The 27,084-nt window shown below is 45.5% G+C and overlaps 1 protein-coding gene across 1 annotated transcript in view; it reads right to left on the bottom strand.

The window, feature by feature from the left end:
* LOC147732612 (contactin-associated protein-like 5) overlaps window positions 1-27,084 on the bottom strand; it is a 1,641,055-nt gene that overhangs the window by 315,265 nt on the left and 1,298,706 nt on the right. Inside the window, exon 14 of the mRNA XM_086957122.1 lies at window positions 12,613-12,769. Within this exon, the coding sequence (XP_086813248.1) occupies window positions 12,613-12,769 (157 nt within the window). The remainder of the gene's footprint in view (window positions 1-12,612; window positions 12,770-27,084) is intronic.

Raw genomic sequence — 27,084 nt, 5'->3', positions numbered from 1 at the left:
AGTTGTAAGATAGCCAAAGCCTTTTACCACACCAGGCACAGTATTACAGCTTTGAACTCTGTGTGTTTGAGTGTCGCTGGTGTTGAGGGTGCTCTATACAGGAGCTGCTTTCCATCTAAACGTGAGAACAACCCAGAGTTCTCTGCTTCTTTTTTGCATAATTTATGTATCACTCTATGCCTGAAAGGGTTATATTTTGACATATACTTGGTGCTCCCTTGTGACTGGACAAAGCTATATCTCTATGAAGAGTTCAAATGAGAGCAAAACATGTGTCAGGGGTTGCTTTTATTCATTTCAGGTTGACTCGAATGGTATTTTACCAATCCAAAGCTGTAATACTGTGCCTGGAGTGGTAAAAGGTTTTGGCCATTTTACAGCTTGGCATGGATAGTACTGTGCTAGTCCTATGCTTAATGACTTTGCTGTAGAAATGGCAAAAGACTTTGCCCCTTTCTATCTCGGTGTGGATGGCACTGTGCATCCCTATGTTTAAAGACTTTGATAGAAAAGCAGACATTTAAGGTGACCAAATTTAGAGTGTCGCTGGTATTGAGGGTGCTCTATACAGGAGCTGCTTTCCAACTAAACTTCTGAACTACCCAGAGTTCTCTGCTTCTTTTTTGCATACTTTATGCATCACACTATGTCTGAAAGGGTTTTGTTTTGTTCTATACATGTATATCTTCAAATTAAAAAAATACCAGCCCAAACGGTCCACTCACTGAAATGTAAAACCAGCCCTTTAGACATTGCTAGCTTCCCTATATGCCAGTCCGACCCTGCCTCTACAGAGCTCACATGCTGGGTCTACATCAAGCTACTCATCAGGGATTCTTAGAATCCTTTGGGTCTCACTCTGGCCTCTTTGGCTATGGGGTCAGTCCTCAGGCCCTCCATCTTGCAGCCTTGGGTTAGTAAAAATTTTCAAAGCCCAATATATTGATCATCTCAATCCCCTTCTCCATACTGCCATCCAAGTCCTCTGCCACCAGCTGCTTCTTGGTAGGCTTGAGCAGCTGTGTCTCTCTTTTGGTCCATTTTACTGAAGAGGTTTCTATTGCTACTAACACAGCCGATAAGATAACTGAGTGGGATAAGTAACACTTTGCAGAGAGCTGTTAATATTTTAGAGTACATATGCTGCAAATAAGATAGTATTCTTCTGATGCTAAATAAAAGGGTACCAGTCAGCTGAACTACAATAAAAGTGATTATCTCAGTTCCACAGAAACGTCTGTGATGTATGCTGTTTGAATAGGCACTAATATTAGCATGTATTAATGTGTGTAGATTGCTGCATCGTTTGAACACTCAGGGGCAGATTTACAAGAAACTGAAGCATCTGTAGAGATGCGTCAATTTCCCGGCGCTGCCTGCGATACCTTTGCGCCGCTATGGATGCACCGTATTTACAATACGGCATACCATGGCGCAAGGATTGACAGATGCGTCAGAAATTCTGGCGCATCTGTTGGCCTAAAAGTCATGCATTGATGGAATCGTATCACAAGCAAGCGCAACTCCAGAAATTCATGTTGAGGCCTATACTTACTTTACTACGTCACCCCTTACGCCTGCTAAGGTTTTGACGCAGTGGCATCCTAGAAGTGCCACAGTGAAATGTTGAAGATTTCACTGTGTCACATTTACGAGGTTTTCCTGCTTGGGAAAGCCCGCACTGCATACATTATACCTGATGCAGGTGTAATTTCACGTGGGGTATTACAAAATGACGCATCTCCTTAGATGTGTCATGTTGTAAATTGACAGCATTGTTTACACTGTGTCACAAAAGTGACGCAACGATGGCGCAAAAGTTTAGGAAGGGGCTCGTTAATCTGCCCTTCATTGTTTTTACAAGTAATGAACAATTATGTATGGGAAATCTCCAATTCCATTTTCTTTTATTGCTCTCAACCACACGAAACTTTTTGCAGAAACACTAGATCTAGAAATATTACCACAGATAAATATAGTCAGTTATATCTATTATAATGCATTCGTAGAAACAGCAAAATCATGGTATGATTTATACGTTAATGCAATGTACAGTGTGGACAAATGATTGTTAACATTGATATGACTTTTTGACTTAAAAGCGTCAAGAACATTGTTGTACGCACATGCTAATGGCTTAGGTATGAAAAACCTGAATGTCATCTCTTTCTATAAAATAAATACTTTCGTCAGGAATTAGATCCCCTTAGAGAGCTATTTGTACTTTGTCTAAGCAATAAAAATGCTGAGCAATCATTAACATCAGAATGTCCTTAGATCACGAAGCTCTTGAAGTGTTTGAGCGGTTTTATCAAGGGAAAATTTAAAGTCATTTGGAGGAACACAAAAATGCGTGCCTACTGTGCAAAATCTGCTGAAGCTTCAAAAGTGTGAGGTTTTCTCGCTAATAGGCTCATCAAGAGAGGGCAACACACTCTTTAAGGTCAATAGAATATACCATATCCAGTGCGGGCCACCAGGTGTCTTTTAATGCTTTACTCTGCCACATTTTAGGGGCTAAAGAAAATGGCTTATTTTGACTAGACTATATGTCACCTGGTGCCTAGTGGTGAATAGCTAAAATCCTACATTAGAGCGAATTAATAACGTTTTTATTTCTTGGATGTATGCAAAAAATGCCAGATCAACAATGCCAATTAATACAATTGTCTTTTTCATAAAATGTAAGCAGAAATTGACGCCCAAGATTTTACCTGTAAGTATAGAGTAAATGGTTTCTACCTTGACATTCAAAAGGATTGTATAAATCCTCCTGGCAATCTGTATTAATCAGAGTAGATCTAGGACTGATTTGTGAATCCCATGTTACATATTAATAAGTTATGTGTATATAAATAAATAAAAAGGAGTACATGTGCTTAAATGTTTTTTTACCCATAGGGAAGGATTTTTCACCATGAAAAATCCCAGGGGCATATGCACTTAACGTGGCTTAACTTAATGCTGCCTTGTAAATAAGGCCCCCTTTTACGCTATGTTTACCGTGAAAGGGGTGTGCAGTGGGTGTTGTGGTGGACGTTCTACCACAACACCCTTTGATTTTGACGCTGCCCCCTGTTTACAAGGAGTCACTGCGGTTACTGTCACCTCCATATCCCACCTCTGAACATCACAGCTTTCCTGTATCGTAGTCATCTCCTGCTCCCCCTTCCACCACTGCTTTCCGTACCTTTGATTTTTCCTAATTTAAACCCCTCCATAGCACTACCTGAGTACCGTCATTACCGCCTTACTGCACAGTCATCTCCAGGCTGCACCCTCTCTTTCTCTGCCTGGTACCATTTTTTTTTTACCTAAAGTCTGTTTATTATTTTTAACACGCAAGTCACAGACAACAAATAGTCGACATCCAATACCCTATTGACGCCTCTCAGCTATAATAGGTCGCTAATGAAAGCCATCTTAGTCTACAGGATTGGTTATAATATCCATTGCAATGCAGATAAAGAGGGAAAACAAGGGAGGCCAGACAATGCCACAATACACTGTAAACATGTTGCAAACTGTGGGGATAAGAAAACCTCCAAGGGCTTGGAGGCGCGTAAGTGCACCTCTCCACCCCACTATAGTCAGGCTTTATTAAGGCTGTATTTCATATCATTGGTTAACCTGTAGCGAAAGTCAACAGTCAACAGCTTCTTAGGGCTCACAGGAGCGTATGGGCTTTTATGCATTAGCCTAGGCAGAGAGTTGGTAGACTAATAGGTTCTGTCATGCTGTAAAAGAGTCAAACGGGTTGGAGCCCCTTAGGAAGGAAGTCGTCCAAATGTAGCTTCTTGCTGATGTTTGTGTCCGTGAGGGCAGGGAGGGGGATATGTCAAGGACAGTAACCAAGAGAGCGGAGGGGAAGGTCAATGGGCAACTCTTACATGTCACAGAGTATCAAGGCTCATGAGGAGTGATGTGAAGTATGGAGGTATAGCACAGATGGTGGTCTAGGCAGAGTTGGAGCAGGCGAAGTCACACAGGGGTAAAGCAGGTGAACTCCATGCACTTTAGATATTAATTGAGGGGCTTCCAGATGGTCAGGCATGTTTGGGTAGCCATGCTAGGTCCCATAGCGGAAGGCACGCCACAGCCCTGCCCATGTGGAACCAGTTTTTGTCGCTTTCCCAAACTACCCACTCCAAAATGTAGTGCAAATGGGCAGCCCAGTAGTATTCTAGTAGGGTAGGGCAGGCTAAACCTCCTCGTCCTGTGGGAGCAATAACAGGACATTAGGTATACTGGGTCAATTGTCGTTCCAGACAAAAGTATGCAATTCACATGCAACCGTAAGATCAGGTCTTGGAGGACTGGCATATGTAGCATTTGAAAGAGATAAGGGACTTGCGGTAGTATGTTAATTTTAACAACGTTAACACGCCCGAGCCAGAACACATGCAGAGGAGTCTGTCTCTGGAGATCACCCAGGAATGCACGACATAAGGGCGGCCACTTAGCATACAATCAGGTCAAGACTTTGGGTGTGATATTGATGCCCAAGTATTTAATCGAGTCAGGGGGACCACTAAATGGGGGCCAGGCGCTGTAGCGCCAGGAAGGTCTTGGGCAGGTATGGTTAAGTTAAGTAAAGATCATTTGGTCATATTTATCTGGAAGCTTGAGGATTCCTCATACCCTGGGAGACAGTCCACTACCCTAGGGAGCGAGGCTTCAGGCTGGGTAAGCGCGAGGAGAAGGTCATCTGCGAAAAGGCTAATTTTGTACTGCCGTCTCCCAAAGGGGACACCTTTGAAAGTGTGCGGATCTTTATAGCTAGGGGTTCCACTGCCGGTGCAAACAGCAGGGGGAAAAGAGGGCACCCCTGCTGCGTTCCTCTTCTTATAGTGATGGAGTTTGTCAGCTGCCCATTAACCCAGACTCTTGCTTCTGGAGCCATGTAGGAGGCCATTATCTTCATGATCATTCCTGGGCCTAAGCCGATCTTTTCAAGGGCCGCGCATAGGAAGGACCCATTTGACCCTGTCAAACACCTTCTCTGCATCCAAGGAGAGAAGGCATGTGGGGATGTTATGGCAATTTGCTTTTTCCATTAGATGCGCTATTCAGCGGACGTTTTCCCCTCTCTGCCTGTGGCGGATGAAGCCGACCTGATCTGGCTCAATAAGGCCTGGGAGATAGGTTTCCAGCCATTGCACCAGTATTTTAGTGAACATCTTTGCATCTGTATTGAACAAGGCAATGGGGCAGTAGGAAGAGCAGGAGGCTGGGTCCTTGCCAGCTTTGTGGATGAGGGAGATATCCGCAGAGGCCATCGAAGGCGTGAGTCCCGACACATGAGAAAAGGAGTTAACCAAGCGGACCAGGTTGTCTTGCAAGACAGGCATAAATAGCCAATAAAAGGCAACGGGAAGGTCATGTGGGCCAGGTGTCTTACCCAAGGGAAGGGCCCCCACTTCCTTTATCACTTCCTCAGTGGTGATCGGCTCGTCAAGAAGGGTGGCGTGGCAGGGGGGCAACGGCTCCCATACACAAGAGTCCAAATAAGATGTGATTAGCTCAGGATCGGGTTCTTTCCGCAAGTAGAGATTTTGAAAGTATTCATAAAAACTCTGATGCATGTCTCCCTCATCTGTCAACCAGCCTTCATCCTCTGACCTCAGCTTAGCAATATGCACCTGAACGCGCAGCTGACAGAGTCAACGGGCCAGGAGCCTACCCACCTCATAGTAGCGCTGCTTTAATGTCAAAAGTGCCCAGTCTGCCCTCCCTAATCTAAGTGCACAGAGTTGTCCCCTCAGCCCTGCCAGTTGCCGTTTGGTGTGTGGAGAGGAGTTTGTTTTGTCCTGCTGTTCTAGTTGTTTAACTTTGGTAGTGAGTTTGGACTCAACTAGCCTGGTTTCTCTCCTCCGCACATTTGATGATAGATGTGATTGTACCCTGGATGGTGGCTGTAACACCATCCCAAAGAGTGTGTGGTGAAAGGTCGAGGAGATTATCGAGTGAAAAGTATTCAGCTATGCTTTTCCAGATTTCGGCAACATCAACGGGGTCCTGTAAGATGTGTGGTGGCAGACATCAGGGCGGCAGGGCCTTGGTCAGGTGCCGATACCCTCCCAAATCAGTTCTACGTGTGCCTTAGTATAAGATGGAGATGTCATATATGTTGGCAGTGCGAACACAGTGGGGGAGGGAGTGTGTGGCAAAGATGTGGTCTATGCAGGAGTAAGACGAGTGAACATGGGAGAAAAAAAGTGTAATCCCTCGTTTCAGGTGTTTGCATCACCAAACATCGACCAGGCCCAGATTACCCAAGTCACGCTTAAGCTGTTGTGTCATGGCCCCTGTGTTTTGGAATGTAGGTCCTCTACGGTCAAGGGTGGGATCCCACAGCAGATTAAAATCTCCTCCCACCAGGATGCCTCAATCCACCTCCTCCAATTACTCTTTCCAGATTCGTCTGAGGTAAATGTTCTGTGAGGTGTTAGGGGCAAAGAGATTACATAGGGTAAGTTCCCGCTGACTCTTAAGGAGATGGAGCATCAAATATCATCAGTCTCTGTCACGCACTACACTAGTGACCGATGAATAAAAACCCGCCTTTCACAAAATGCACACTCCCAGTGTGTTCGACGTCATGTATACCCAGAAATGCTTTGCGTACCGCGGGTGAGCTATGCAGTGACAGTCTGTTTGCAGCAGGTGAGTCTCCTGCAGAAGGAGTATATCAGGGTTGTGATATAATAAGTATCGCCAAACTGGTTAGCGTTTGTTGGGAGAATTTAGACCCCAAACATTCAGGGATATCAATTTAATGTCTCCCAATATTCGTGTGAATACCCAAGGATGGTGTCAAGGGTGTCCATAAACTTCATGTGGTGCCCATTCCCCCTGTTCCTGTCCGTGATTTTAGTATGTAATGGAGATTCCCACCCATGAGCGAGATTGACTTGTGAAAACAGAGAGAAAAGAAGAGAAAAAAAGGCAGAGAACAATCAAAATGAACAACGGGCCAACCTGGCCCAATGGGGGCCTCCAAATCCTGCGCTGGCCAACACAAAATGCACCAGACCTGCTAAAAGGGTAATCCTCCTGGAATGATGGTCATCGGGGTGGCTGTTTGGGAGCAGTCTGGACACATCATGATATGCTGGATTGTGGTCAAATCAAATCAAATCAAATGAGACTTTATTTCGGTTAATATTTCAAACCATAAAAAGTACATACATTGATTACATTTTCAAATTACGCATCAATACATTATTAAAAACATTATACACAGATATCATTAAAAATCATCATGATCGTTAAGATCATAGGTCTAAGCAAGTTCTTATTCTCAGTGCAAGTTTTAAAAACGACAAAATATGGAGTACACAATCCTTGTGCAAGAGCTGCAAATAAATAAGGGCAGGTCTAATTTGTTTAAAATCCAGTGTTCTCAGCAAATCAACAAGAAAGTAGCGTCTAGGATAATCATAAAACCTACATAAAAATATAAAATGTAGCATATCCTGAGGAGACCTCCCGTCGCAGCCACAGGGAGCTACATGTTTGCTAAAAATGTCTGATTTGGGTCTTATTAAAAGCTGCTGAAAAGTGTTAAATCTGAACCTAGTCAGCAAGAACTTTTCATGTGAGCTGAAGGCGCAAGCCAGGTAGGGCTCCATTCCACCACACGACTTAAGCATGATAAACTTTCTGACACTTGGTTTCAGCACTTCCACACTTTCTCTGTCCGCCAATTTAAGCTTAAGATAGGCTTCTTTAACCGCTGTTATGTCCCCCTTCACAATGCCACTCGGATGGGAGAACAAATTGGCGCACCCCAGCATTTCAAAGCAAGATTTCAAGTATTTTAGCCACGGGATGCGCATACAGCTATCCTGAGATGTTACATCCCGTACAATCTGATGAGTGAGTGGTATCTCCTTGTTAAGCCACAGCGAAACCCAGCAGATCAGTGGCTTCAGTGCTAGGTTATCGCATAAAAACGGTGTCCCTAGCTCCTCATGCACAACAAGGTTCGGGGTACTCGCAGGGACACATAGTAACCGTTTAAAGAAAGTGTTTTCGATGACCTGTAATTGAGTATTAGACACATAGCCCCACAGTTCACTGCCGTATACCGCCGTGGCTACAGACTTGGCATTATATAACTTAATCATTGCAGTTATTGGTTTCTTTCCTATCTTTTTCGCAAGATTAAGGATGGTTCCATTAACCCTCGACATATCATTCTTCTTCTTCACCAGATGAGGGGCCCAACTTAACTTCGAGTCAAATAGCACACCCAGATAGGAAAAAGTCTCTGTTACCGGAATTGGACTATCATCAAGCTTGAATACAAAGTTCTTTCTTGGGCGTTGGCCAACCTGCATTACATAGGACTTGGAATTATTGACCATTAGGTCCCTATCAGACATGAAAACATTAAAAGCAGTTAAAAGTGCCTGGAGCCCCTTCTCCGTGCGCGAGATTAAAACCGCGTCATCCGCGTATAACAGCACGGGGATGCCCCTTCTGCCTACTCTGGGGCAGTCAGCCTGTATAGATTGTAGTGCTGCATCCAAATCATTAATATAGAAATTAAAAAGAAAAGGGGCAAGAATACATCCCTGACGTACTCCTTTTTTTATCATAAACTTATCAGTGGTGTCCCCATTAGATGAATATCTTACATTGGCACTGGTTTGATGGTGCATATCCTCCAGGAAGTCGACAATTCCAGTGTCGACTCCCCTCGCCCTCATGTGCTGCCACAGCCTCCCCCTGTTAACACAGTCGAAGGCTGATGACAGATCCATGAAGGCGAGGTGGATCGTACCCTTCTGGGCCACCGTGTATTTGCTGAGTATGAGGAATAAATTAAGACACTGAGTTATCGTGGATCTGCCCTCACAGAATCCATATTGAGATATAGACATGACATTATTTGCGGATGCCCAACTAGTGATTCTCCTCAACAGAACTCTCCCGATAACTTTAACCTTTGAGTCAATTAGGGAGATTGGACGGTAGCACAATGGGCTACCCCTATCTCCCTTTTTGAAAACCGGGACAATGGTTGACACCCCCCAGGTCACTGGACAACCTACCACAGTGGCAGCATTGAAAACCGCCAGCAAGATAGGAGCCCAGAAGTGTGGTCTGGACTTAAATAAATCAGGGGGGATGCCATCTGGGCCGGGAGCTTTGTTTGATGTTAAACCTTCTATGGCTTCAAGTACTTCGCCACACTCAAACCTGAGTACTCCTTTAGATTCACTAGAAAAGCTCACACCAATGCCAGGGTCGGCCGAAAAGTACAGTGATTCAAAGTGACGAAACCAATCCTCTTTCATTATACAGCACTCCAGCCCGTCCCCCGGTTGTTCTGACAGGAATGGTTTTTTTACTAACTGCCAGAATTTCGTACTACTATTTAGAGTCTCGGGGTCCAAAAGCTCATTCCAGGCCTCCACACGCAAAGTCTCCTTATGTGTTTTAAGGGAGGACTTATATACTTTGCGGCAGAGTCGGATTTTCTCCTGATTCCGCGGTACCACTGCCAATGCTGCCTTCAGATTACGGGCAGCTTTTGAACACTCTTGGTTAAACCACCTTGGCCCGCATTTCTCTGAGTTTCCCTTAGATGGTTTCGTAAGTAACCCTGACGCCAAAGATTGAAAGGCATTAAGCACCCCCACCGGATCTGTCCCTGTACAATTAACAATTTCATCTGCACAGGATTCCTCTATATTTTTATACAGAAGGTCTGGGGTAATAGTTGACCACTTTAAGCGCCGCCTCCCATCAGTCGTTGTCAGATTGCTTACAAGGCGAGAGGGCATGACATCTGAGAGACCAAAACCCCTGAGACAAACCACAAGGGGGTTGTGATCACTGAACTCACTTTTGTTAATATCAAAGGATTCTAAGAAAGGCAACAGAGCTTCAGAGAATAGCATGTGGTCAATAAACGTGCCTCTGCCATGCCCCTTAAAAGTCGGAGTGTCAAAGCTTTTACCGGGATCTCTAATTTCCATGCCCATTGTTAGAACTAAATCATTCATCATGGAATTACAAAATTCACCCTCTGCTGTATGTGCAAAATGTAGCCCATCTGCTCTATCGCAGTTTAAATCCCGTAAACACTTCCTAAGGGGATCGCCACAGAGGTGCACATTAAAATCTCCCATGACCATTAGATTAAGGCTGTGTTTCTTCATGGAGACATTAATATATTTGTCTAGTACATTTAGTTCATTAAATGCTAAGGTGGTATTAGTAGCATTATAAAAATTAACAAGCCCAACCCTATTGCTTTTGGCAGACAAAACAATACCCTGGACACATGAACGTTGTACATTAATGGTGAGGATACTCGAGGTTATCAAAACAGAGACAAAGATCACCAATCCTCCCTTTGGTCTTCCTCTAATAGATGGAGTTGCTGGCACAGAGAATGCTTTATACCCTTCTAAGAACATTTCACACTCCACATCCCATGTCTCTTGGAGGCAGATAACCTTAAATTGTTTAATAAAAGATTGTGGTCCACCTACAGGCCACAGGCCCACCGCTGCCACCATGCAGTCAGAGAGGCACAGGGCGGGATGCTACAAGGGGTTTTTGGCAGCTGCATGGATAGGTGAGGCCCGGTTCACAGGGAGCTGGTGGTGGACCGCATTGGTGATGGAGCCCCTCCAAGGTTTCGGAGATGATGAATAATGTCTTTTAGTTTCCTGCAAAGTTCCCTACACTTGGCGTTGGTCAGGGCAATGTAGCCGGACCTTGGTCTAAACTGGTCACAGGTTTTTCTCAGCTGGGTCCCTGGATTCTGGGTCAGCATGGTTGCCAGCATCTTCAGGGAGACCAACCAGATGCTTGGCCTCCGAAAGAGATCTGAGCAATCCACGTCTGCCTTCCCACTGGAACAAAAGGGTGAATGTGTGGCCCCATTGATAGCGAATCCCCTGTTCGTGAAGCTTGAAGTGACCGGCTTGAATTCTTGTGGCTTCCATAATGTGAAGGGGGCAGGTCTAGGAATAGTTGCATTGTGTGGGCGCGAAATATCAATACTACTTTACCTCCGGCAGCCAAGACGATCGCCTCTTTATCTGAGAAGAAATAGACATGGGTCAGGATATCCGGGATTGCTTCTTTACGTCCCAGGCCCACACCAACCTGGTGTGCTCTGTCAAGAAATGGAGGGGAAGTGTCCTCATCCCCCCTGATCTTGTGGAGAAGATCGGCTGTGCAAGATAGGATGTTGTTGCCTTCTGCTCCTTTGGGGACTCGCCGTATGAATATGTTATTGCGGCGACTTCTATTTTCCAAGTTTTCCTGCTTAGATGGGATCTCTATGTTCTGTTGGTCTAGGGCTGTCACCTACCTCCATAGCATTCTTTGGTCTTCGGAGGGAGCGTTGATCATGTGTTCCAGGTCATCCACTCTCTCTTATATGTCTGTGACTTCTTTACAAATGTCTTTAAGGCAGGATTTCAACTCTTCCTTCCATCTCCAAGGGTTGGTTAAGGTGTGCTAGACCCTCCGCAGCAAGTGGTGGCAAGCGAGACAGGCGGGGTCAAGGGCTGAAATTGTGCCGTCCACCGACCTCAGCCACCGCCCCAGGTCCAGAGGCCCGTGTTGCTGCTCACTCCCAGGGGCAGGCGGCGGCTAGGGGGTCTCGACCACCACTCAGTCCCCTGCAATTGCCTGGCCTTAAGGTGCTCGCCATTGGCTCCCAGCCTGATTCAGTCGTCCCAAGGTGCAGGGGCTTACGCCTTCCGATGCTGCCCAGAGGAGACAGCCAATACAGCTCAGAGGGAGGGATATGGCACCCTCGCAGGTATGCCCCGCCGCTCCGCAGCCACTGGTTCTTCCTTCAGTGGGCCCTGGGACTCTAGAACACCAGCCCTGGGTCCTGCTGCAGTGCTGGTCTCGACTCCACCATCCGGACCTCAGGAGGGACGTAGTCCATGTCTCTACCCACTGAAGTGACATATGGGTGCCATGAAGGTATCAGCAGGCATCCTCCCTGAGCCCTAACCCGGGCATGCAGCTTTTACGCCTTGTTAAAATGGCACTCAGGGCACTACAGGTGGGCACCAGGCCTCTGCTACCCACTACTTCTGCATCATTTGGCACCACAAGAGCGCCTGCGGTTTGCCCGAATGGATGGCGACGGATGGGCCCCGTGTCGCCGGAGAGTGTGAAGGATACTTCGTACTCCTTTCTCCTCCAGTCCCCTATGTGCCCCTCATTGCCCTCATGATAGTGAAAGAACTCTACAATCCCCCAGCTCTTTCCACCTCTACTCTGCAGAAGGATATCTACTCGATATTTACAGATTTGAATTTTACATCCATGTGTTTCTGATTTACGTGTTCACATTAAAATGCTTTAACTTTGCAGAGATCCAATGAACAACATACATCAGTAGTCTGATAAATGAATTTCAAACTCCTTGAATAGTCCCCTGGCTCACAGACAGAGGTTTGAAAGTTTCAAATATGTCATTTAAACATAGCTTTTTAGCAAGCATAACTCTGACATTGACCTCTAAGGGTCAAGTCTCCAAACATGACATTTCCCCACAGTATCTTATTTTGAAAGATATTCAACACAAACATTGCTGCTTACATATATAAAGATGTTAATTACCATTCGATTTTGTCTGCGTCACAGTTGCAATAGTGCCTCAGGTCCCAACAGTTTTCCTCCAGCCCACACGCACACTGTTGAATTCCTGGAAGTGATCCACCCCAGTAAGTTTGTTTTTCACCGGTCCGGCTGACCCACCATGTAAACGGAGTCCCACCTGGAGGAGAATATTATGACATTACAGAAAATCAAGTTCTCAATTCCAAAATATGCATTAGAGGAAGTGAAGCGCATAATTTCATTAGCAGTCTATACAATGTATCAGAAACACAAAGAATACTGTGCAATATACCCCCAGCACAAGCTATAACGCTAAAATTGTCACTTAGTAAGCTACAGGCCAACAAAAAAAAATTTTTTACTCACCTGCTCTAGGACAGAAGAAGTGCATCATGTCCTGAGGAGATTCACAGTCGCAGCCGCAGGGCATGAGGCACTGACCTCTGTGGGAGGTAATGAAAGAGGTCAAGCCGAAACCTCGTCAATAGAAAACAATCATAAATGCTTTTGAGCCCTAAGAGATATGGCTTGGTCGTTGGCACAGTTTTCAGCATAATTTACTTACGCACACTGGGCTTTCACAGCTCTTTCTCCCCTCTTTCACAACAACATGTTCTTAAAAAAAACTCTTTGGCCCAAACAAGGTCTCTCTTACATATACACTCAGGGTTCGTAAATAGTTCTACTCTGCCTAGCCTGGCGAAGCCGACTCTTTTATACTGGAGCCATCGGATACGTGAGACATGATCAAGAGAAAGACAATCCCGTAGGACGTCTATGCTAAGTATGTTCTCTTGGTTAGCCCAGATCTTAACCCCTTGCATGCAGCGCACATTTTCGCACTGTGCGGGCATTTTAATTAGTGGGCGGGATTCAGATGGCCGGAGGCTGTCCTCCGCACACGCCCACTGTGACGCGTGACGGCTCCCGGCCGTCACGAGCATGCAAGAAGTTAAGCCACAACGCAAGGGGATGGAGGGCCAATTCATCTGAGAGGAAGGACATCCCCAATTTTTCATGGATGACATAAGACAGGATGCATTGCAGGACGGAAAGGTCCCTTTGCAAGAAAGAGTTTTCAGCACTTTGCACAGCCCCTATCTCAATTTGACCCCATATCTCACTTCCATAACTAGCCTTTGAGATACATTTGGCTTGTTAAATCTTTAAGAGAGTCCTTATTGGCTTCCCTCCCACTCTGCTGGCAAAATTAAAAACAGCTGCAGAAGCTTTCACTAGGTCCCCTTTCTTTCGAGTAAGCAGGGGGCACCAGCTCAAGGAATCGTCAAACACTACTTCCAAGTCGGAGAAAATGTTGGTCTTGGGTACTGCCGAGTTTAAACGTAGGCTTCTTGGCCTTACGTGGTCCCACCTGCATGATGTAAGATTTGGAATGGTTAACCAACAGATCCAGGTCCTCCATAAATGAGGCAAAAGAGTTCAGGAGAAGTTGTAGGCCCCTATCTTTCCTCGCCAGGTGGACTACATTGACCGCATATAAGAAGACCTGCAGGCTACACTCCCCATTCTGGGGACAGTCAGCTTTTGATGCCAAAAGGGCCTTCCCTAGGGAGTTTATATATAAATTAGAGAGGAAGGGTGCTAAGATACAACCCTGAAGCACCCCCTTCTTAACGTCAAACTGGCGGGACACTTTCAGGTCCTTTGAATAATGGACAGCCTCCCTCGAGTCTCGGTGAAGATCCCTTAGTAAAAAAATAATATTACTGTCAATGCCAATGGATGACATCAACTGCCACAGCTTTGACCTGTTAATACAATCGAATGCTGAGGACAGGTCCATGAAGGCTAGGTGTATGGAGCTGGTGCGAGCCACGGTATACTTATACAGAACCAAGTTTAGATTTAAACACTGTTCCACAGTGGAACCACCTGGGCGGAAGCCGTATTTGATCTTGGCTCGAAAGTTGCTTTTGTCAGCCCTGGCTACAAGTCTATCAAGAATCATGCGGCCCACCACCTTCACCACAGAGTCTAGGAGGGAAATGGGCCTGTAACAAGAGGTGCTGTCCAGATCTCCTTTTTTAAACACAGATACTATAGTCGATAAAGCCCAAGAATATGGGCAGTCATCCTGAACTTTAGCATTGATACCAGTTGTGAGGACAGGCGCCCAGGTTTCTAAGTGGGCAATGTAGAGGTCTAGTGAGATCCTGTCTGACCCGGTACCTTACTTTTAGACAGCCCCAATATACCAGCTCTCACCTCTTGGATGGTGAAGACGAGCTCTGCCTTGCATTCCACCCTTTCTTGCCCCTCAGTTAGCATAGTGGCTGACTGAAAGATACCCTCAAAATAGAGCACCCAATAATTCAATGTGATCTGGGCATCCAATAAGTTAACATTATCTTTGGATAAAGGTGGGCTATCAATAATGCCCCAGAACTTAGAGCTATTAGGCAATGTGTTTGCCTCCACTAAATCAGTCCAGGCCTCCTCCTGCAAGGTGGACTTGCAAGTTGCTAGTGCAGTCATGTATGCTCTACGTAGGCTTTTGACCACCACCAGATCTCGGGGCTTAACACTCAAGGCCTGTCTCAGGTTCCTGGAAGCCTGGGGGCACACAGAGTCAAACCATCGTGGGCCTAGTAGCTCACTGCCCCCACCCAGGGCCCGTAGTAACCTCTTTATAACAGTGGACATAGTTCCAAATGCACCCAAGATGTTCGAAGCGCTTGCCTCACCATCAAGGCAGAGAGACAACTCCCTGCGACACTGCGTTGAGAGGGACTCCTGAAATAGATCTGGGGCAATACACCCCCATTTTATTCTCCTCCCGCTTGCACCACTGTGAGAGGGTCACCAGCCCCCCCCCCCCCCCACCTTGGTGTGTCCATGTACTCTGGACCATCCTGTTGCAACAAAAATGGGGTTGTGGTCACTACATTCACTCACCTGGACAGAAAAATCAGTGACCAAGGAAAAGAAAGGGGTGGATACAAAAGTAAAATCTATGAAGGTCTCACACTCTCTCCCAATATAGGTGGGAGTGATATCTGTTGTCCCCAGGGGCAGCTTGTTCATGACTGATATTAAATCAAATTTGAGCAGGATGGAATTAAGCTCAGTAACCTGTGGAGTATGTTCCATGTGCAAGCCTGCTTGTTGTGCACAGCCCATAGCTTCCACTCCTCCTTGCCTGATATCCCCACACAAATGAATGTTAAAATCCCCTGTTAAGAAGATGTAATGGCAACTCTGACCTTCCAAAATGCCACCCCGTAGTACAGACCCCAGCTGCATTATGTTACCCTCATCCTGATGTGTAACTCCTGCATTATAAAAATGTATCAAAAGGAGCTTGCTCTTACCACTAGACAGCAACATCATATGTAAATTAGGAGCGACATAAAGTGATGTAAAGGAAATGCAGAGGACAGCTAGCGAAATATGGCTAATAAGGCCCACCTTAGCTCTCCCTGACATAGACGGGATAGCTGGAACAAAGAGGGTTTTATAGCCATCCAGGTGATAACTGTTATCTATAGCCCAAGTTTCCTGGAGGCATATCACATCGAAGCTTTTCAACATTCAGAATTCTCAATCTTACTTACCAGCCCCACAATGTTCCAAGAAAGAAACTTGCACCCTCCATTCATACTGGATACCTGTTCAGGGGGCGGGATATTTCCCTGTGGTACAGGTACCATGGGGTCCAAGGAACTCACACTGCATCAATCGCAATCTTCCAATGAGCTCGGACAAGGAAAACTATTTGCTGTGCTTACCCCTCTAATCCCTTCAGTACGGCCCTAAGGCCCCAGTCAGGAAGCCGCTCATGCTGAAGCCCTAATTGGTGATCTCTGGGTCTATAAAAAAATCACAGTGGGAGTGCTAAGATTGCTGAACTCCAACACCTATAATCAGAACACTCAACCATACTTAAAATTCGATTTACAATAGCTGAATTGTTAAAATGACCAGAATACAACCACCCTGCAAAGATTTCTTGGTGCTACCAACTCACTGTGTCCGGTGCACCATAAGAATTTGGTTTTCCACCCTAAGCCCAGGAGCAATGTTCGCATTAAGCCAGTGCACCACCTTATTCTTCAGCTGGAAAAGTCTTCCTTAGTCCCAGGATCGAGGCGCTGTACATTAGCTAACACCACAACAAGCAGGGTAGACTCAGATGGGAGATGGACAGAGCCCAGTCTAGGAGAGTGGTAGTTAATGTCCCCAGAGTGCATGACATCAAGCCCTTCCCACCTGTCTTCTGAACAATACAGTCTGCCTACTTTAACACTCTGAGGTTGGCGGGACTGAGAAGAGGGTGGGTCAAGGGTATTTTTCCCCCTATAAATGTTTAGACGGTCCTGGGGGTCAATCCGGGTCATGGTTGGTACCATTGTGTCTGCTGCCATGAGACTGGGCTGCTGTGTGGCGGTACACATGACTCTAAGTCCAGCCCTTTTGACACTACCACAGGATTGGAGATAGTGATCAAGATCGTGGGCTTTGAGGGAGGAAGACTTGTAATAAGAGGGGCATAGTCCTTTTGCAAAGAGGTTGTCAATACAGAGAGGTTCTTTTCCAGTGCAGAGTCGATGTCGGATGGGGTCCAATTTAGTGTCAAGTGCTGACAGCAGGGCTGCTTGAAGCATGTCTAATGAGATTGTGTCCAAGTTGGGCACTACTGGGTGTGATGCTGATGGGAGCCCTCCCGACTACTAGTGTGCCTCCAGGCACATCCCCAGTGCATTGTCGGAGTGGCGTGGCTGCTTGGCAGGCTGGGTATTGAGGTCCTCTGCCCCCAGTCCTCTGAAGTGGTGGCAGGTCAAAGCGGCAGACCAAGGAAATGCAAAAACGGCTTCCACGCTGCGGGAGCACTACTGGCATCTTGTGCGCCTCCAGGCATGTCCCCCGGTGCTTTGGGGTTGTGGCCGCTTGGCAGGCTGGGGATTGCAGTCCTCTGCCCCCAGTCCTCTGAAGTGGCGGCAGGTCAAAGCGGCAGACCAAGGAAATTCAAAAGCGGTATTAGTCAATACAACCTGGCACCTGTATCCAACCCATGCTCCATCAGGGTCAGCCTTAACTTTTGGCTTTGTCCCGGCCTCATGTGACCATTGGCCTGCAGTTGGCACTTTGATGTTTTTGGCACCATTTTTCACTAATGATTTTATCAATTCATAATCAGTTTACATTTTTTGTGTCATTTTGTTTATTAAATTTACTTTATTTGTCTAAATTGGTCTAGGATTGTTCTTGTATTGTGCTTTCACTTTATTGCTGTTTGTGTGCTGAATAAATGCTTACACATTGCCTCTAGATAAGCTTAACTGCTTTTGTGCCAAGCTACCAGAGTGTTAAGCACATGGTAACTTACTGACTTTTGTTGTTCTCCTTGACAGGGATTGTGGTTGTTGCCTGACCGGGGCATTTGTCCCCTCAGTCAATCGCCTAATTCTTTTTTTGTCCTCATTCGCCAGTAACCATAGTGTGCAGACCATCTGTACATTCCCCTTTTCAATAGGCTAGGTTGACATGGGCTCTTCCCTCGGATTCTCTCGATACCATCAGCCCAAAGGGGTGTGTTTTCAGACCAAAAAGCCACTTCCCATTGATATAGGGAGGTTAGGTATCACTTCAAATTGGTCTAAAAGACGCTTTCGACCTTCTTGATGCCCCATAGTCCATGAGCATATGCAGCTTGGTCCAAGAAGTGCCCAGTTGGCATAATCATTGGACCAAAAAGGAAAAAAAATACATCACCTCCACTGCAACAAGTCCCAGTATGTGATCTTTTTCCTGCTACATACTCAGGCCATATCCATTTAAGATGTTTCATACAAAGAAGTCAACCAATCCAAGTGTTTCGGAGGGACAGGTTCGACCCAATGTCTACAGATTTGTCTTCTTGCCAGTAAGATTGAATAAAATAAAAAGGAGTTTAGCTGGTCCTGGTACCTGGGTATTTAAGCCAAAGAGTATTAGCTTTAAGTCATCTGTAATTGTCACTCCCAGTATACTCTCCAATGTTTTGTGTACATCTTCCCAGAATGCCTGGATCGAGGGACAGTCTCTAAACATATGGAGGTCCGAGGCTTCTACAAAACCGCATTTTTTACAGCTAATTTGAGAGCCTTTAACATTTCTTGATAACCTGAGGAAGGATAGGTATACACGATGAGCCGTAAATAAGTGATTCCTCCTCAACCATGCTGGTTTCACTATGTTAAAGAGGATTTTGAAAGATTCCTGCCATACATATTCACACTGTTCGTTAGGCAACAATCCACTCCACAGCTCATCAGCCAGCTTGAATTCCCCATCCACCTCCTCTTCTATGGCCCAATACCAACAGGAGACCTCCTTTTTACCTACTGGCCTTACCACAAGCTGTTGCTCCAAACTGGTTCCCTCACCAATACTTTTTTCCTTTCTGAACTGGGACTGTACCCAACTATGTAACTGGATATATTTAAATCTTGAGAGGCCACTACTCACTCTCCTTGTTAGATCCTCCCATAAAATAAATGTTTCATTGCTGACTAAGTCTTCCCATACTTTAAATCCAGCATCTCTAAGTGGGATCGCTAGCCTATCACGAAGGCATTCTGGGAAACCTGGGGAGTCTCAAAGTGGTGCTAGTTTAGAGAAGTAACTGAGACCTGTCACCTTCCTTAGCATTACCCATATTCTGGCAAAACCATGCAGGAGCTTAAGTTTAATATTTTTAAAGAATTTTTTGATATCCAAATTTAAACACTCGCCAATGCTTTTCTCACTTCCTCCTGCGTGATGGGCTGCCCCAAGTCTAGTTGTTGTTTGGGGCTGATAAGTGTTAAAGTGATATTCTCCAACCAAAATTTTGCCTTAAATTTATCATCTGTGGAGTTCGCTTTATATATCTCCTGCAAATAATCCAGGGAGGCCTCTCCTATACCATTATCTGAAGAAATGTGGGGTTCTCCATTACCCACTGAGATCTCCTTAATATGGTTCCGGAACTGGTCTGCTTTGATTTTCCAAGCTAGTAATTTTTCAGCTAAAAATTAGTTTCTTTCTCAGTAGAGAATGCTAATTTTGTCCTCTTCTAGTAGCAGAGTGCTAATACTAGAGTGGTCCAACTTGTGCTATGGCAGATCTATTATGTCCTTTGCTCTGTCTCTAAGAGTAGGGCTGATCAGTATATAATCAATTCGTGACTTGTGTTTTCACTTAAAATTCCTATACGATACACCCATCTGTTGCGCTGACCTTTCTCTCCAGATATCACTAAGGCCCAATTGGGAAATTATTGCCAAGAGGGATACCCTTGATCTCGAAAGGGGTGATTGTTCTACTGATGGGAGATTTATCCAATTTTGGATCAAGAAAGATATAAAAGTCACCTGCCATTGTCACCGGCTCAGGGAAGTCCAATAAATGTGAAAACAAAGTTTGGAGGTTAGAGGGATCATCATGATTCGGACCGTAATAGCCAACTAATGTAAAGAGGACCTCTCTGACAGTGACCTTCAGTATCAACCTTCTTCCCTCTGGGTCACCCATGTATTGTAAAATCTGTGCTTTAGATGATTTTTTAAAAAGATTCCACACCCCCTAATACCTGCCGTCTAGTCGGTACATGCAAAGGAATCCACCCATTTCTGTGATTTTAATATATCTTTCATTTCTGCCTCAAGAAGATGAGTCTCCTGGATAACCAAGACTTGGGCGGGGGAAACTCTCAGATATTGTAAAATCTTTCTTCTACACGTCCCCCTCCTTAAGCCATTCACTTTCCAGGACAATATCTGCAAAGTGTTGTTCATTTGGAAAAGTACTCCGCCCTCCATGCCCTCCTTGATACAATGCAGCAATTGCACCTTGACTTTAGACCACAGGTCAATCCTAGTCTACCTAAAACTATCTATCTATAGTTTGTTCAGTGTAGTCATCAAAACACTTGCCTACTACAGCTTTCTGCAAGATTTGGCGTAGTAACAATCCACTCCAAAGCACCTATTGCCTTAAACACATGCTTTTCAAAATACTAATGCAGGTCTATTAGCTTGGACATAACTTTGTAATCTAAATACATCACTACTAAGGAATCTGACATAACGTTTCCCAGTGAACAGATAAGTCCTGTAGCCTTAACCATTGACATAATAACCAATACAGGGTTACTGAAGTGCACAAAAACTGCCATCCATCGTGCATACACTTCCAAAAGTTAGAAAAATGTACAGAATTACAGTTGGCAAAACAATGTACAACCCCTCTCAAGAGGGTGTAACAACAATCATCAAGGTGAAAGTCTTTTTTCTTTTTTTTTATTTCAAAAGATTTTATTAAAAAGATTTTAACAGAACATGTGAAGTGAAGGCAATACTGGTGTCTTAAGGTAAGGTTACACTGGGCATAAAGTTGACATAGTTAGGTGCATGATACTGTCGTTGTCTGGCATGGTACTGGTGTATATTGGCACACGGCCGTTCTGCGTACTGCCCTCGTGCTAGGAAAGTAAAGAGGAGAAAAAGGAGGGTAGGGGAAAGAGAAGAGGGGAAGAGTGGGCAGGAAAGTGTGGCGTGGTCATTCATTTGCCGCACACCAATGTATGGGCTGTGGGGAGGCTAGTATACCGGTGAGGAACTTAAACAACTGAGGCCAGCTCCACACGCCAACTGTATTTCGTGTGTCCTACCAGCGCATAATTTCATATGCTCGGGCTGCACATTTCATGTGGGAAAAATGTCAAGGTGCAAAGGAATGTCTCGTACTCAAGCACGCGGTAGGCTGAGGAAAAATAAAATTGCCCTGGCTCACTCTCAGCTGAAATTTTGGAATATCAACTGTAGGTCCCCCCCCAAGCACAAGTTTTATATTCAGGACTTTATTGTCGATGAAAATCTGGATGCTGTCTTTTTAACTGAGACCTGGCTCCACGAGAGCTCTGGGCCAGACATTGCAGCCGCCATCCTGAATGGCTATGTAATAATGAGAAAGGACAGAGATACAGGCAAAGGGGGGGTAATAGCTATAATTTTTAAATCTTTGTACACATGCCAACTTGAAACTTTCCCTCTCCGTGGAAGTGAAGCTGCCCTTTTTAAGCTTACAATTAATGCCCAATTGACTTAGTCGGGTATTTTGATATATCGCCCTCCAGGTAATGCCAATTCCTGGGTGTCTTCCCTGGTGGAAGCTCTAGCTCCTTTGATGCTGACGGTGGCTAACTTCACTATTCTTGGAGATTTAAATCTTCATTTAGAAGACTCGTCCTGTACCTTAAGTCAACATCTCTTATCTGATCTCGAAGTCCTTAATCTCTTATTGTGTAACTCCGGACCTACTCACTCTGAGGGTCATCTGTTGGATCCAATCTTCTCAAATCTTCAATATGATTGCTCACAGAACGCTCTCCCTTTGGAGTGGTCTGACCATTATGCTGTATTTTTCTCTCTGCCACTAAACAAGACCAAGGTCAGGAGTAGTAAAAGCAAAGACGTGCAGATACGTCGTTGGGGTAAACTCGATACCATTAAGTTTAATCGGCATTTTTTAGGGTCTCTTCCAGATGCTGATCGGCCCGTATCAGAGCTCAACGATGTGGTATCCAAATGGCTGAGTAATGCAGTGGACTCCATGCTTCCTCTGACATTGAAGTGTTTCATGTCACATCGTCAGCCTGTGCCGTGGTTCTCAGAGGAGTTGAAGCTTCTTCGGGCCAACTGTAAGGCACTTGAAAGGAGATGGAGGCGTAACTATTCCGTCTCGCGGAAAGTGGCCTATAAGGAAGCCCTTAATGGTTTCCATAAGCAGTCCAAAAGTGCGAGAGCTGCTTACACTGTGAACACGGTAACGCAAGCACAAAACTGTCCCCGAGTTTTCTGTTGTTAAGAAATTAGCAGGAGCTGATACAACTCCAACTCCCCCTCCTTTGGATGAGGCTCAATGTCAGTCGCTGGCAGAGTTTTTTATTTCTAAGGTTGAGCGCATCTACGATTCCTTGAGCTCTCCCCCTTCGACAGAGAAATCCCTGACTGGACCTTTATTGTTGCCCGAAAGTCCTGTTATTCCAGTGAAGCTCACGGAATGGCAACTGTTCGATGATGCCTCGTTTCTTGCATGCCTGAACAGTGTGAAGTCAGGGTCTCCTCGAGACTCTCTACCTGCTAAGATTATGAAGATGTTAGACCCAAACCTGTATCAGGTATTTATAAATTTGCTTAATGCTTCTTCAAGGGAATCTCATGTACCCCAGGCCTGGAAACATGCGATGGTGGTGCCCCTCCTAGAAAAGGCTGGTGCGGATGCCTCTAATCCTGCTAACTTCAGACCCATTTCCCTGTTGCCCATCTGTTCGAAGATCCTGGAAAGGCACATCAATACTCAATTGAATCATCTTGTGGAGAGTTCTGGTTTTTTACACTCTTCCCAGTCTGGCTTCCGAGCCCACTATTCCACAGAGACTGCGCTTCTCGGAGTTACGGAGAGTTTACGACACGGTGTCGATCAAGGTGAAACATCTGCACTCATCCTGTTGGATTTGAGTGCCGCGTTCGATACCGTGCCCCATTCCATCCTCCTGAAATCTCATCATTCCCTGGGAGTGGCAGGTCCGGCTTAAGCCTGATTTGCCTCCTTCTTGAGAGGGCGTACCTTCCAGGTTTTTTTCAGCCAAGGCGACATCTGATGTTTGTATATCGGCTTATGGTGTTCCCCAGGGGTCTATACTCAGCCCCTTACTGTTTAACATCTACGTAAGACCCCTGGCCACCATTGTGGAGGAAGCGGGGCTGACGCTATACTCCTATGCTGACGACACCCAAATTGTCTTCTCTCTGTCTGGCAGTGATGATAACAGCCCTTCTTCTTTAAGGCTCAGCCTGGTACGTGTGGCCGAGTGGATGCAGAGGAACTGTCTGAAATTAAATGGGGAGAAGACAGAAGTGGTGATACTGGGCAAAAATAAAAATCTATGGGGCCCCCAACACTGGCCTAGCGATATGGGATCACTTCCTCAACCAGCTACAGTGGTGCGTAATCTTGGTTTTCTTGTTGACGACAAGTTATCTATGAGGCAACAGGCTAAAAAGGTTGCTGCGATCTGTTTTGTCACCTTAAGATGGCTACAGAAAATCTTATGGATGCTGCCCCTCTCCACTCAGAGAACTGTTGTCCAGGCGCTGGTTGTTTCCCGCCTGGACTACGGGAATGTTCTCTATTTGGGAGCTGATGTTGCAACCATTAAAATTCTACAGGTAGTCCAAAATGCGGCTGCCCGATTGCTTCGGAAAGTTCCCAGGAGAACTTCAGCATCGCTTGCTCTGCGGGACTTACACTGGCTTAAAATTTCAAGCCGGATTAAATTTAAAGCCTTATGTTACCTGTTTAAGATCACACAGGGCACAGCCCCGAAATACCTACAGAACTTAGTTCAACCATATAGGACACACCGCACCCTTAGATCTTCTGGCAATGGAGACTTTAGTATCCCGAGATTTAAACTTGCTAGAATAGGTGGGCGATCTTTCGCTCATTTAGGCCCCAAGCTCTGGAACACCCTACCAGTTGTCTTAAAATTAGAGAATAATCTGTTACGTTTCCGGAAGGGACTCAAGACTTTGCTTTTTGAGTGATCTTTGTCTTTAGTCAGCCCCACTGTCCTGAGTTTGATGGTATTACCTGATATGTTCTTTTCTTCTTGAGTCTATCCCTAGCGCCGGGAAACCCACTGTGGGTAGCTGTTGCGCATTACAAGTTAAATAAATAATAATAATAGTAGTCTCTGTCTAAGGTGGTTTGTGCGAGCCCAGGTAGTTGTCTAGGGGGAGCCACGTCTCGCCTTTTGTGGTGGAGTGTGGGAAGCTTTCCGCTGTTATGTTGTCCGCCCCTTTAGGAACGTGATCCAATTCAGCCAACTCCTAAAGGTTGCCTTTCCTGTGTTGTTCCAGTTAGCCAGTACAGTTTTGACCGCTGCTCTTAGCAGGAGGTCGATTAGCTCACTATCGCTTTTGGAGTCGATTCTGGGGGACAGGAAGGCTGCTACTAGCCCTAGGAAGTCATGCTGAATTGGGTGTCTCATTGTGGTATTCATGAAGACTCTTATATTGTCCCAGAAAGTCTTGACCTTGGGGCAGTAGAGGATAAGGTGAGCGAGGTCTCCTTTGTGCTTATGGCAGTTCCAGCATATGTCATTATCTCTGAGCCCCATCGCTGTCAGTCCGCCGGGGTCCAGTATGCTTTGTTGAGGAGCCAGTATTTAGTTTGGGCTAATATTGGGGTCACCTTGTTTTTGGATGCTGAGGTCCAGAGTCGGGCCTTTTCTTTCTAACTAAACTGTCTAGTGTGTTGCGTTTCCCAGAATTCTAAAGCTTTGGCGTTTAGTTTTGTTGTTGCCGAGCTAAGGAGTTTGTATATGTACAATGTTTGGTGACCAGTTTTATTTAGATTCGCCATTGCCTTGCCCGAGCTCTTACTACGATTACTTTTGTAGCCTCCCAGTCTGGCCTGCTTGTAGGTGTTGCCTGGCTTAGAAATAGGCTGTGTCTGTCCGCCAGAGAGAAGTGAGGATAGTGTAGAAGGAAGATCAGGAAAGACGAAGAAAGAAAAGAAAGCATTGAAAACAGGAGAAAATGTACAACGAACCCCCCCTCCCCCTCCCCCCCCCAACAATTTGCAGTGCGGGCGTGCGACAGCAAAGTTCCCTCCCTCCTCTCCCCCGAGGATATATGGTGAGCTAATACCCTAGTCTCCAAAGCGAGTGATAGGCTATTAACCTGCTGTGCTCACTAATTTAGTATTTCTTGCTCCCCCCCTGGCCCTCCTGGCATAGTGTCAGTATAGTCACTCGAAAACAACTAAACAGTGGTCAAAGGATATGCAGAAGGTCCTGCTGCTTCTTGGCGGTGTCCCTTGATTGAGGTAGTTGCTGCGTCTTGAGGTAGAACGGTTGATTGAGGTAGCTGATGTGTTCTGAGGTAGGACTGTTAGTATCTTAATATGAGGTATCGTATTGGCCACACTTGTCTTTAACAGGTGTAGTTCCAGGTATGTGTGCCTTACTCTGATCCACAAGCGTCGGCCTTTCGAGGTGAGGAAAAGGGCTCCAAACTGTGAGATGCAGTGAAGGAAACTATGTGGGAGACTGTGGGGGAGGCTGGGGCTGTCAATGTATCCTCAGCACTGTCTTTTTGCCCAGCCTCAACACCCATAGCTCCAAAGAAGTGCCCAATGCTGGCACTGCCACTGTTGACCCGGAGGAAGCCGCGGGCCGCCGCTCTGCGGCCACACCTCAGCACCAGGGCGGCAGTACACCAGCGTGAGAATCAGGGCAGGCGGGGGCGTCGAGCAACCGCCCCCTCTGTGAGTAACGTAATTGGTGACTTTCTCCGCAGCTTCAGAGGCAGAAAGAACGGAGAATCAATCAGGCGAGTGACATCCAGCTACAGCATTGCGGTGAGAGGAAAGAGGTATGGACACACGCAGCTGCTCAACCGACAGGCGCCTTGTTCTGAATAGCCTAATTCTTACAACTACTTACTATAAATTGTGTGGATTGTACAAGACACCTTGGAAATTTGTTACCTTATAACAGCTCTCAGGCCTCAGTCTCATTCATTTATATGTTCTCCAAACTTTCTTTGTCTAGCAATATCCCTGTAAGAGGAGGGGGTGGGTGGAGTTTTTTCCTTATGGAATATATAGAATATTTAACATTAGTAAAACCAATTTGATGTAATGCCCTTATTAGAATGGAGTTCTGAAAATTAATTTGAGTACGAAGTTACAATTTTTTCTTCCAGCAGCTAGGGTGAATGGCATCTGAAGAGCAAAATAACAAAAAGCTAAAAAAAAAAATGATGGGAATACCGTTTCATTTCAGTTTTTTTTCTTCTGAATAAAATCCTGAAAATTAATTCCTTGAAAAAAAACAAAAATCTAGCCAGTATTGGTCCTGGACAGAATTTATATTTCTGTAATGAAATTTGTAAAATTCATGAACTTTGGGACTCCACAATTTTATATAAAATATTTAAGTGTGCTCTCACCCAGAATTAAAAAGTCATGAGAGATACTAGCGGTTCACTCGGAAAGTGTATTGTCAAGAGATATATTGGACTCGTACTAGTCTCCCGCATGCATCTGTTAAGACTTTACCACGCGGAGCAAGCTTGCCTAGAATTCCAGGACTTGTTAAAAAAAAAATCACAATTTCCCAGAGCCATATTCAAGAACTTTACTTATCTACCTGCTGATTGAGGAGGCAGAGACAGACATTCCAATGCGATCCAGATGTTATGTTATAAAATTTGTAAAGCGCATGGCTGTCCCTGCAATGGGTCGTCCCAGCGCTGGTACCAGAGAGAGGTGGGTGATAGAGGAAACTAAGGATCAGCGAAAGAGCCAGGTCTTCACCGCCCTTCTGAAGGCCTGGTGATTGGAGATGCTTCTGATGGAGAGAGGCAAGGAGTTACAGAGGGCCAGCGTAAGCACCTTGAATGAACGCCCTCCGGCTCT

Source organism: Lissotriton vulgaris, chromosome 2_1, assembly GCF_964263255.1.
Source record: "Lissotriton vulgaris chromosome 2_1, aLisVul1.2, whole genome shotgun sequence".
Lineage (NCBI taxonomy): Eukaryota > Metazoa > Chordata > Amphibia > Caudata > Salamandridae > Lissotriton > Lissotriton vulgaris.
This window is presented reverse-complemented; position numbering and strand designations above follow the sequence as displayed.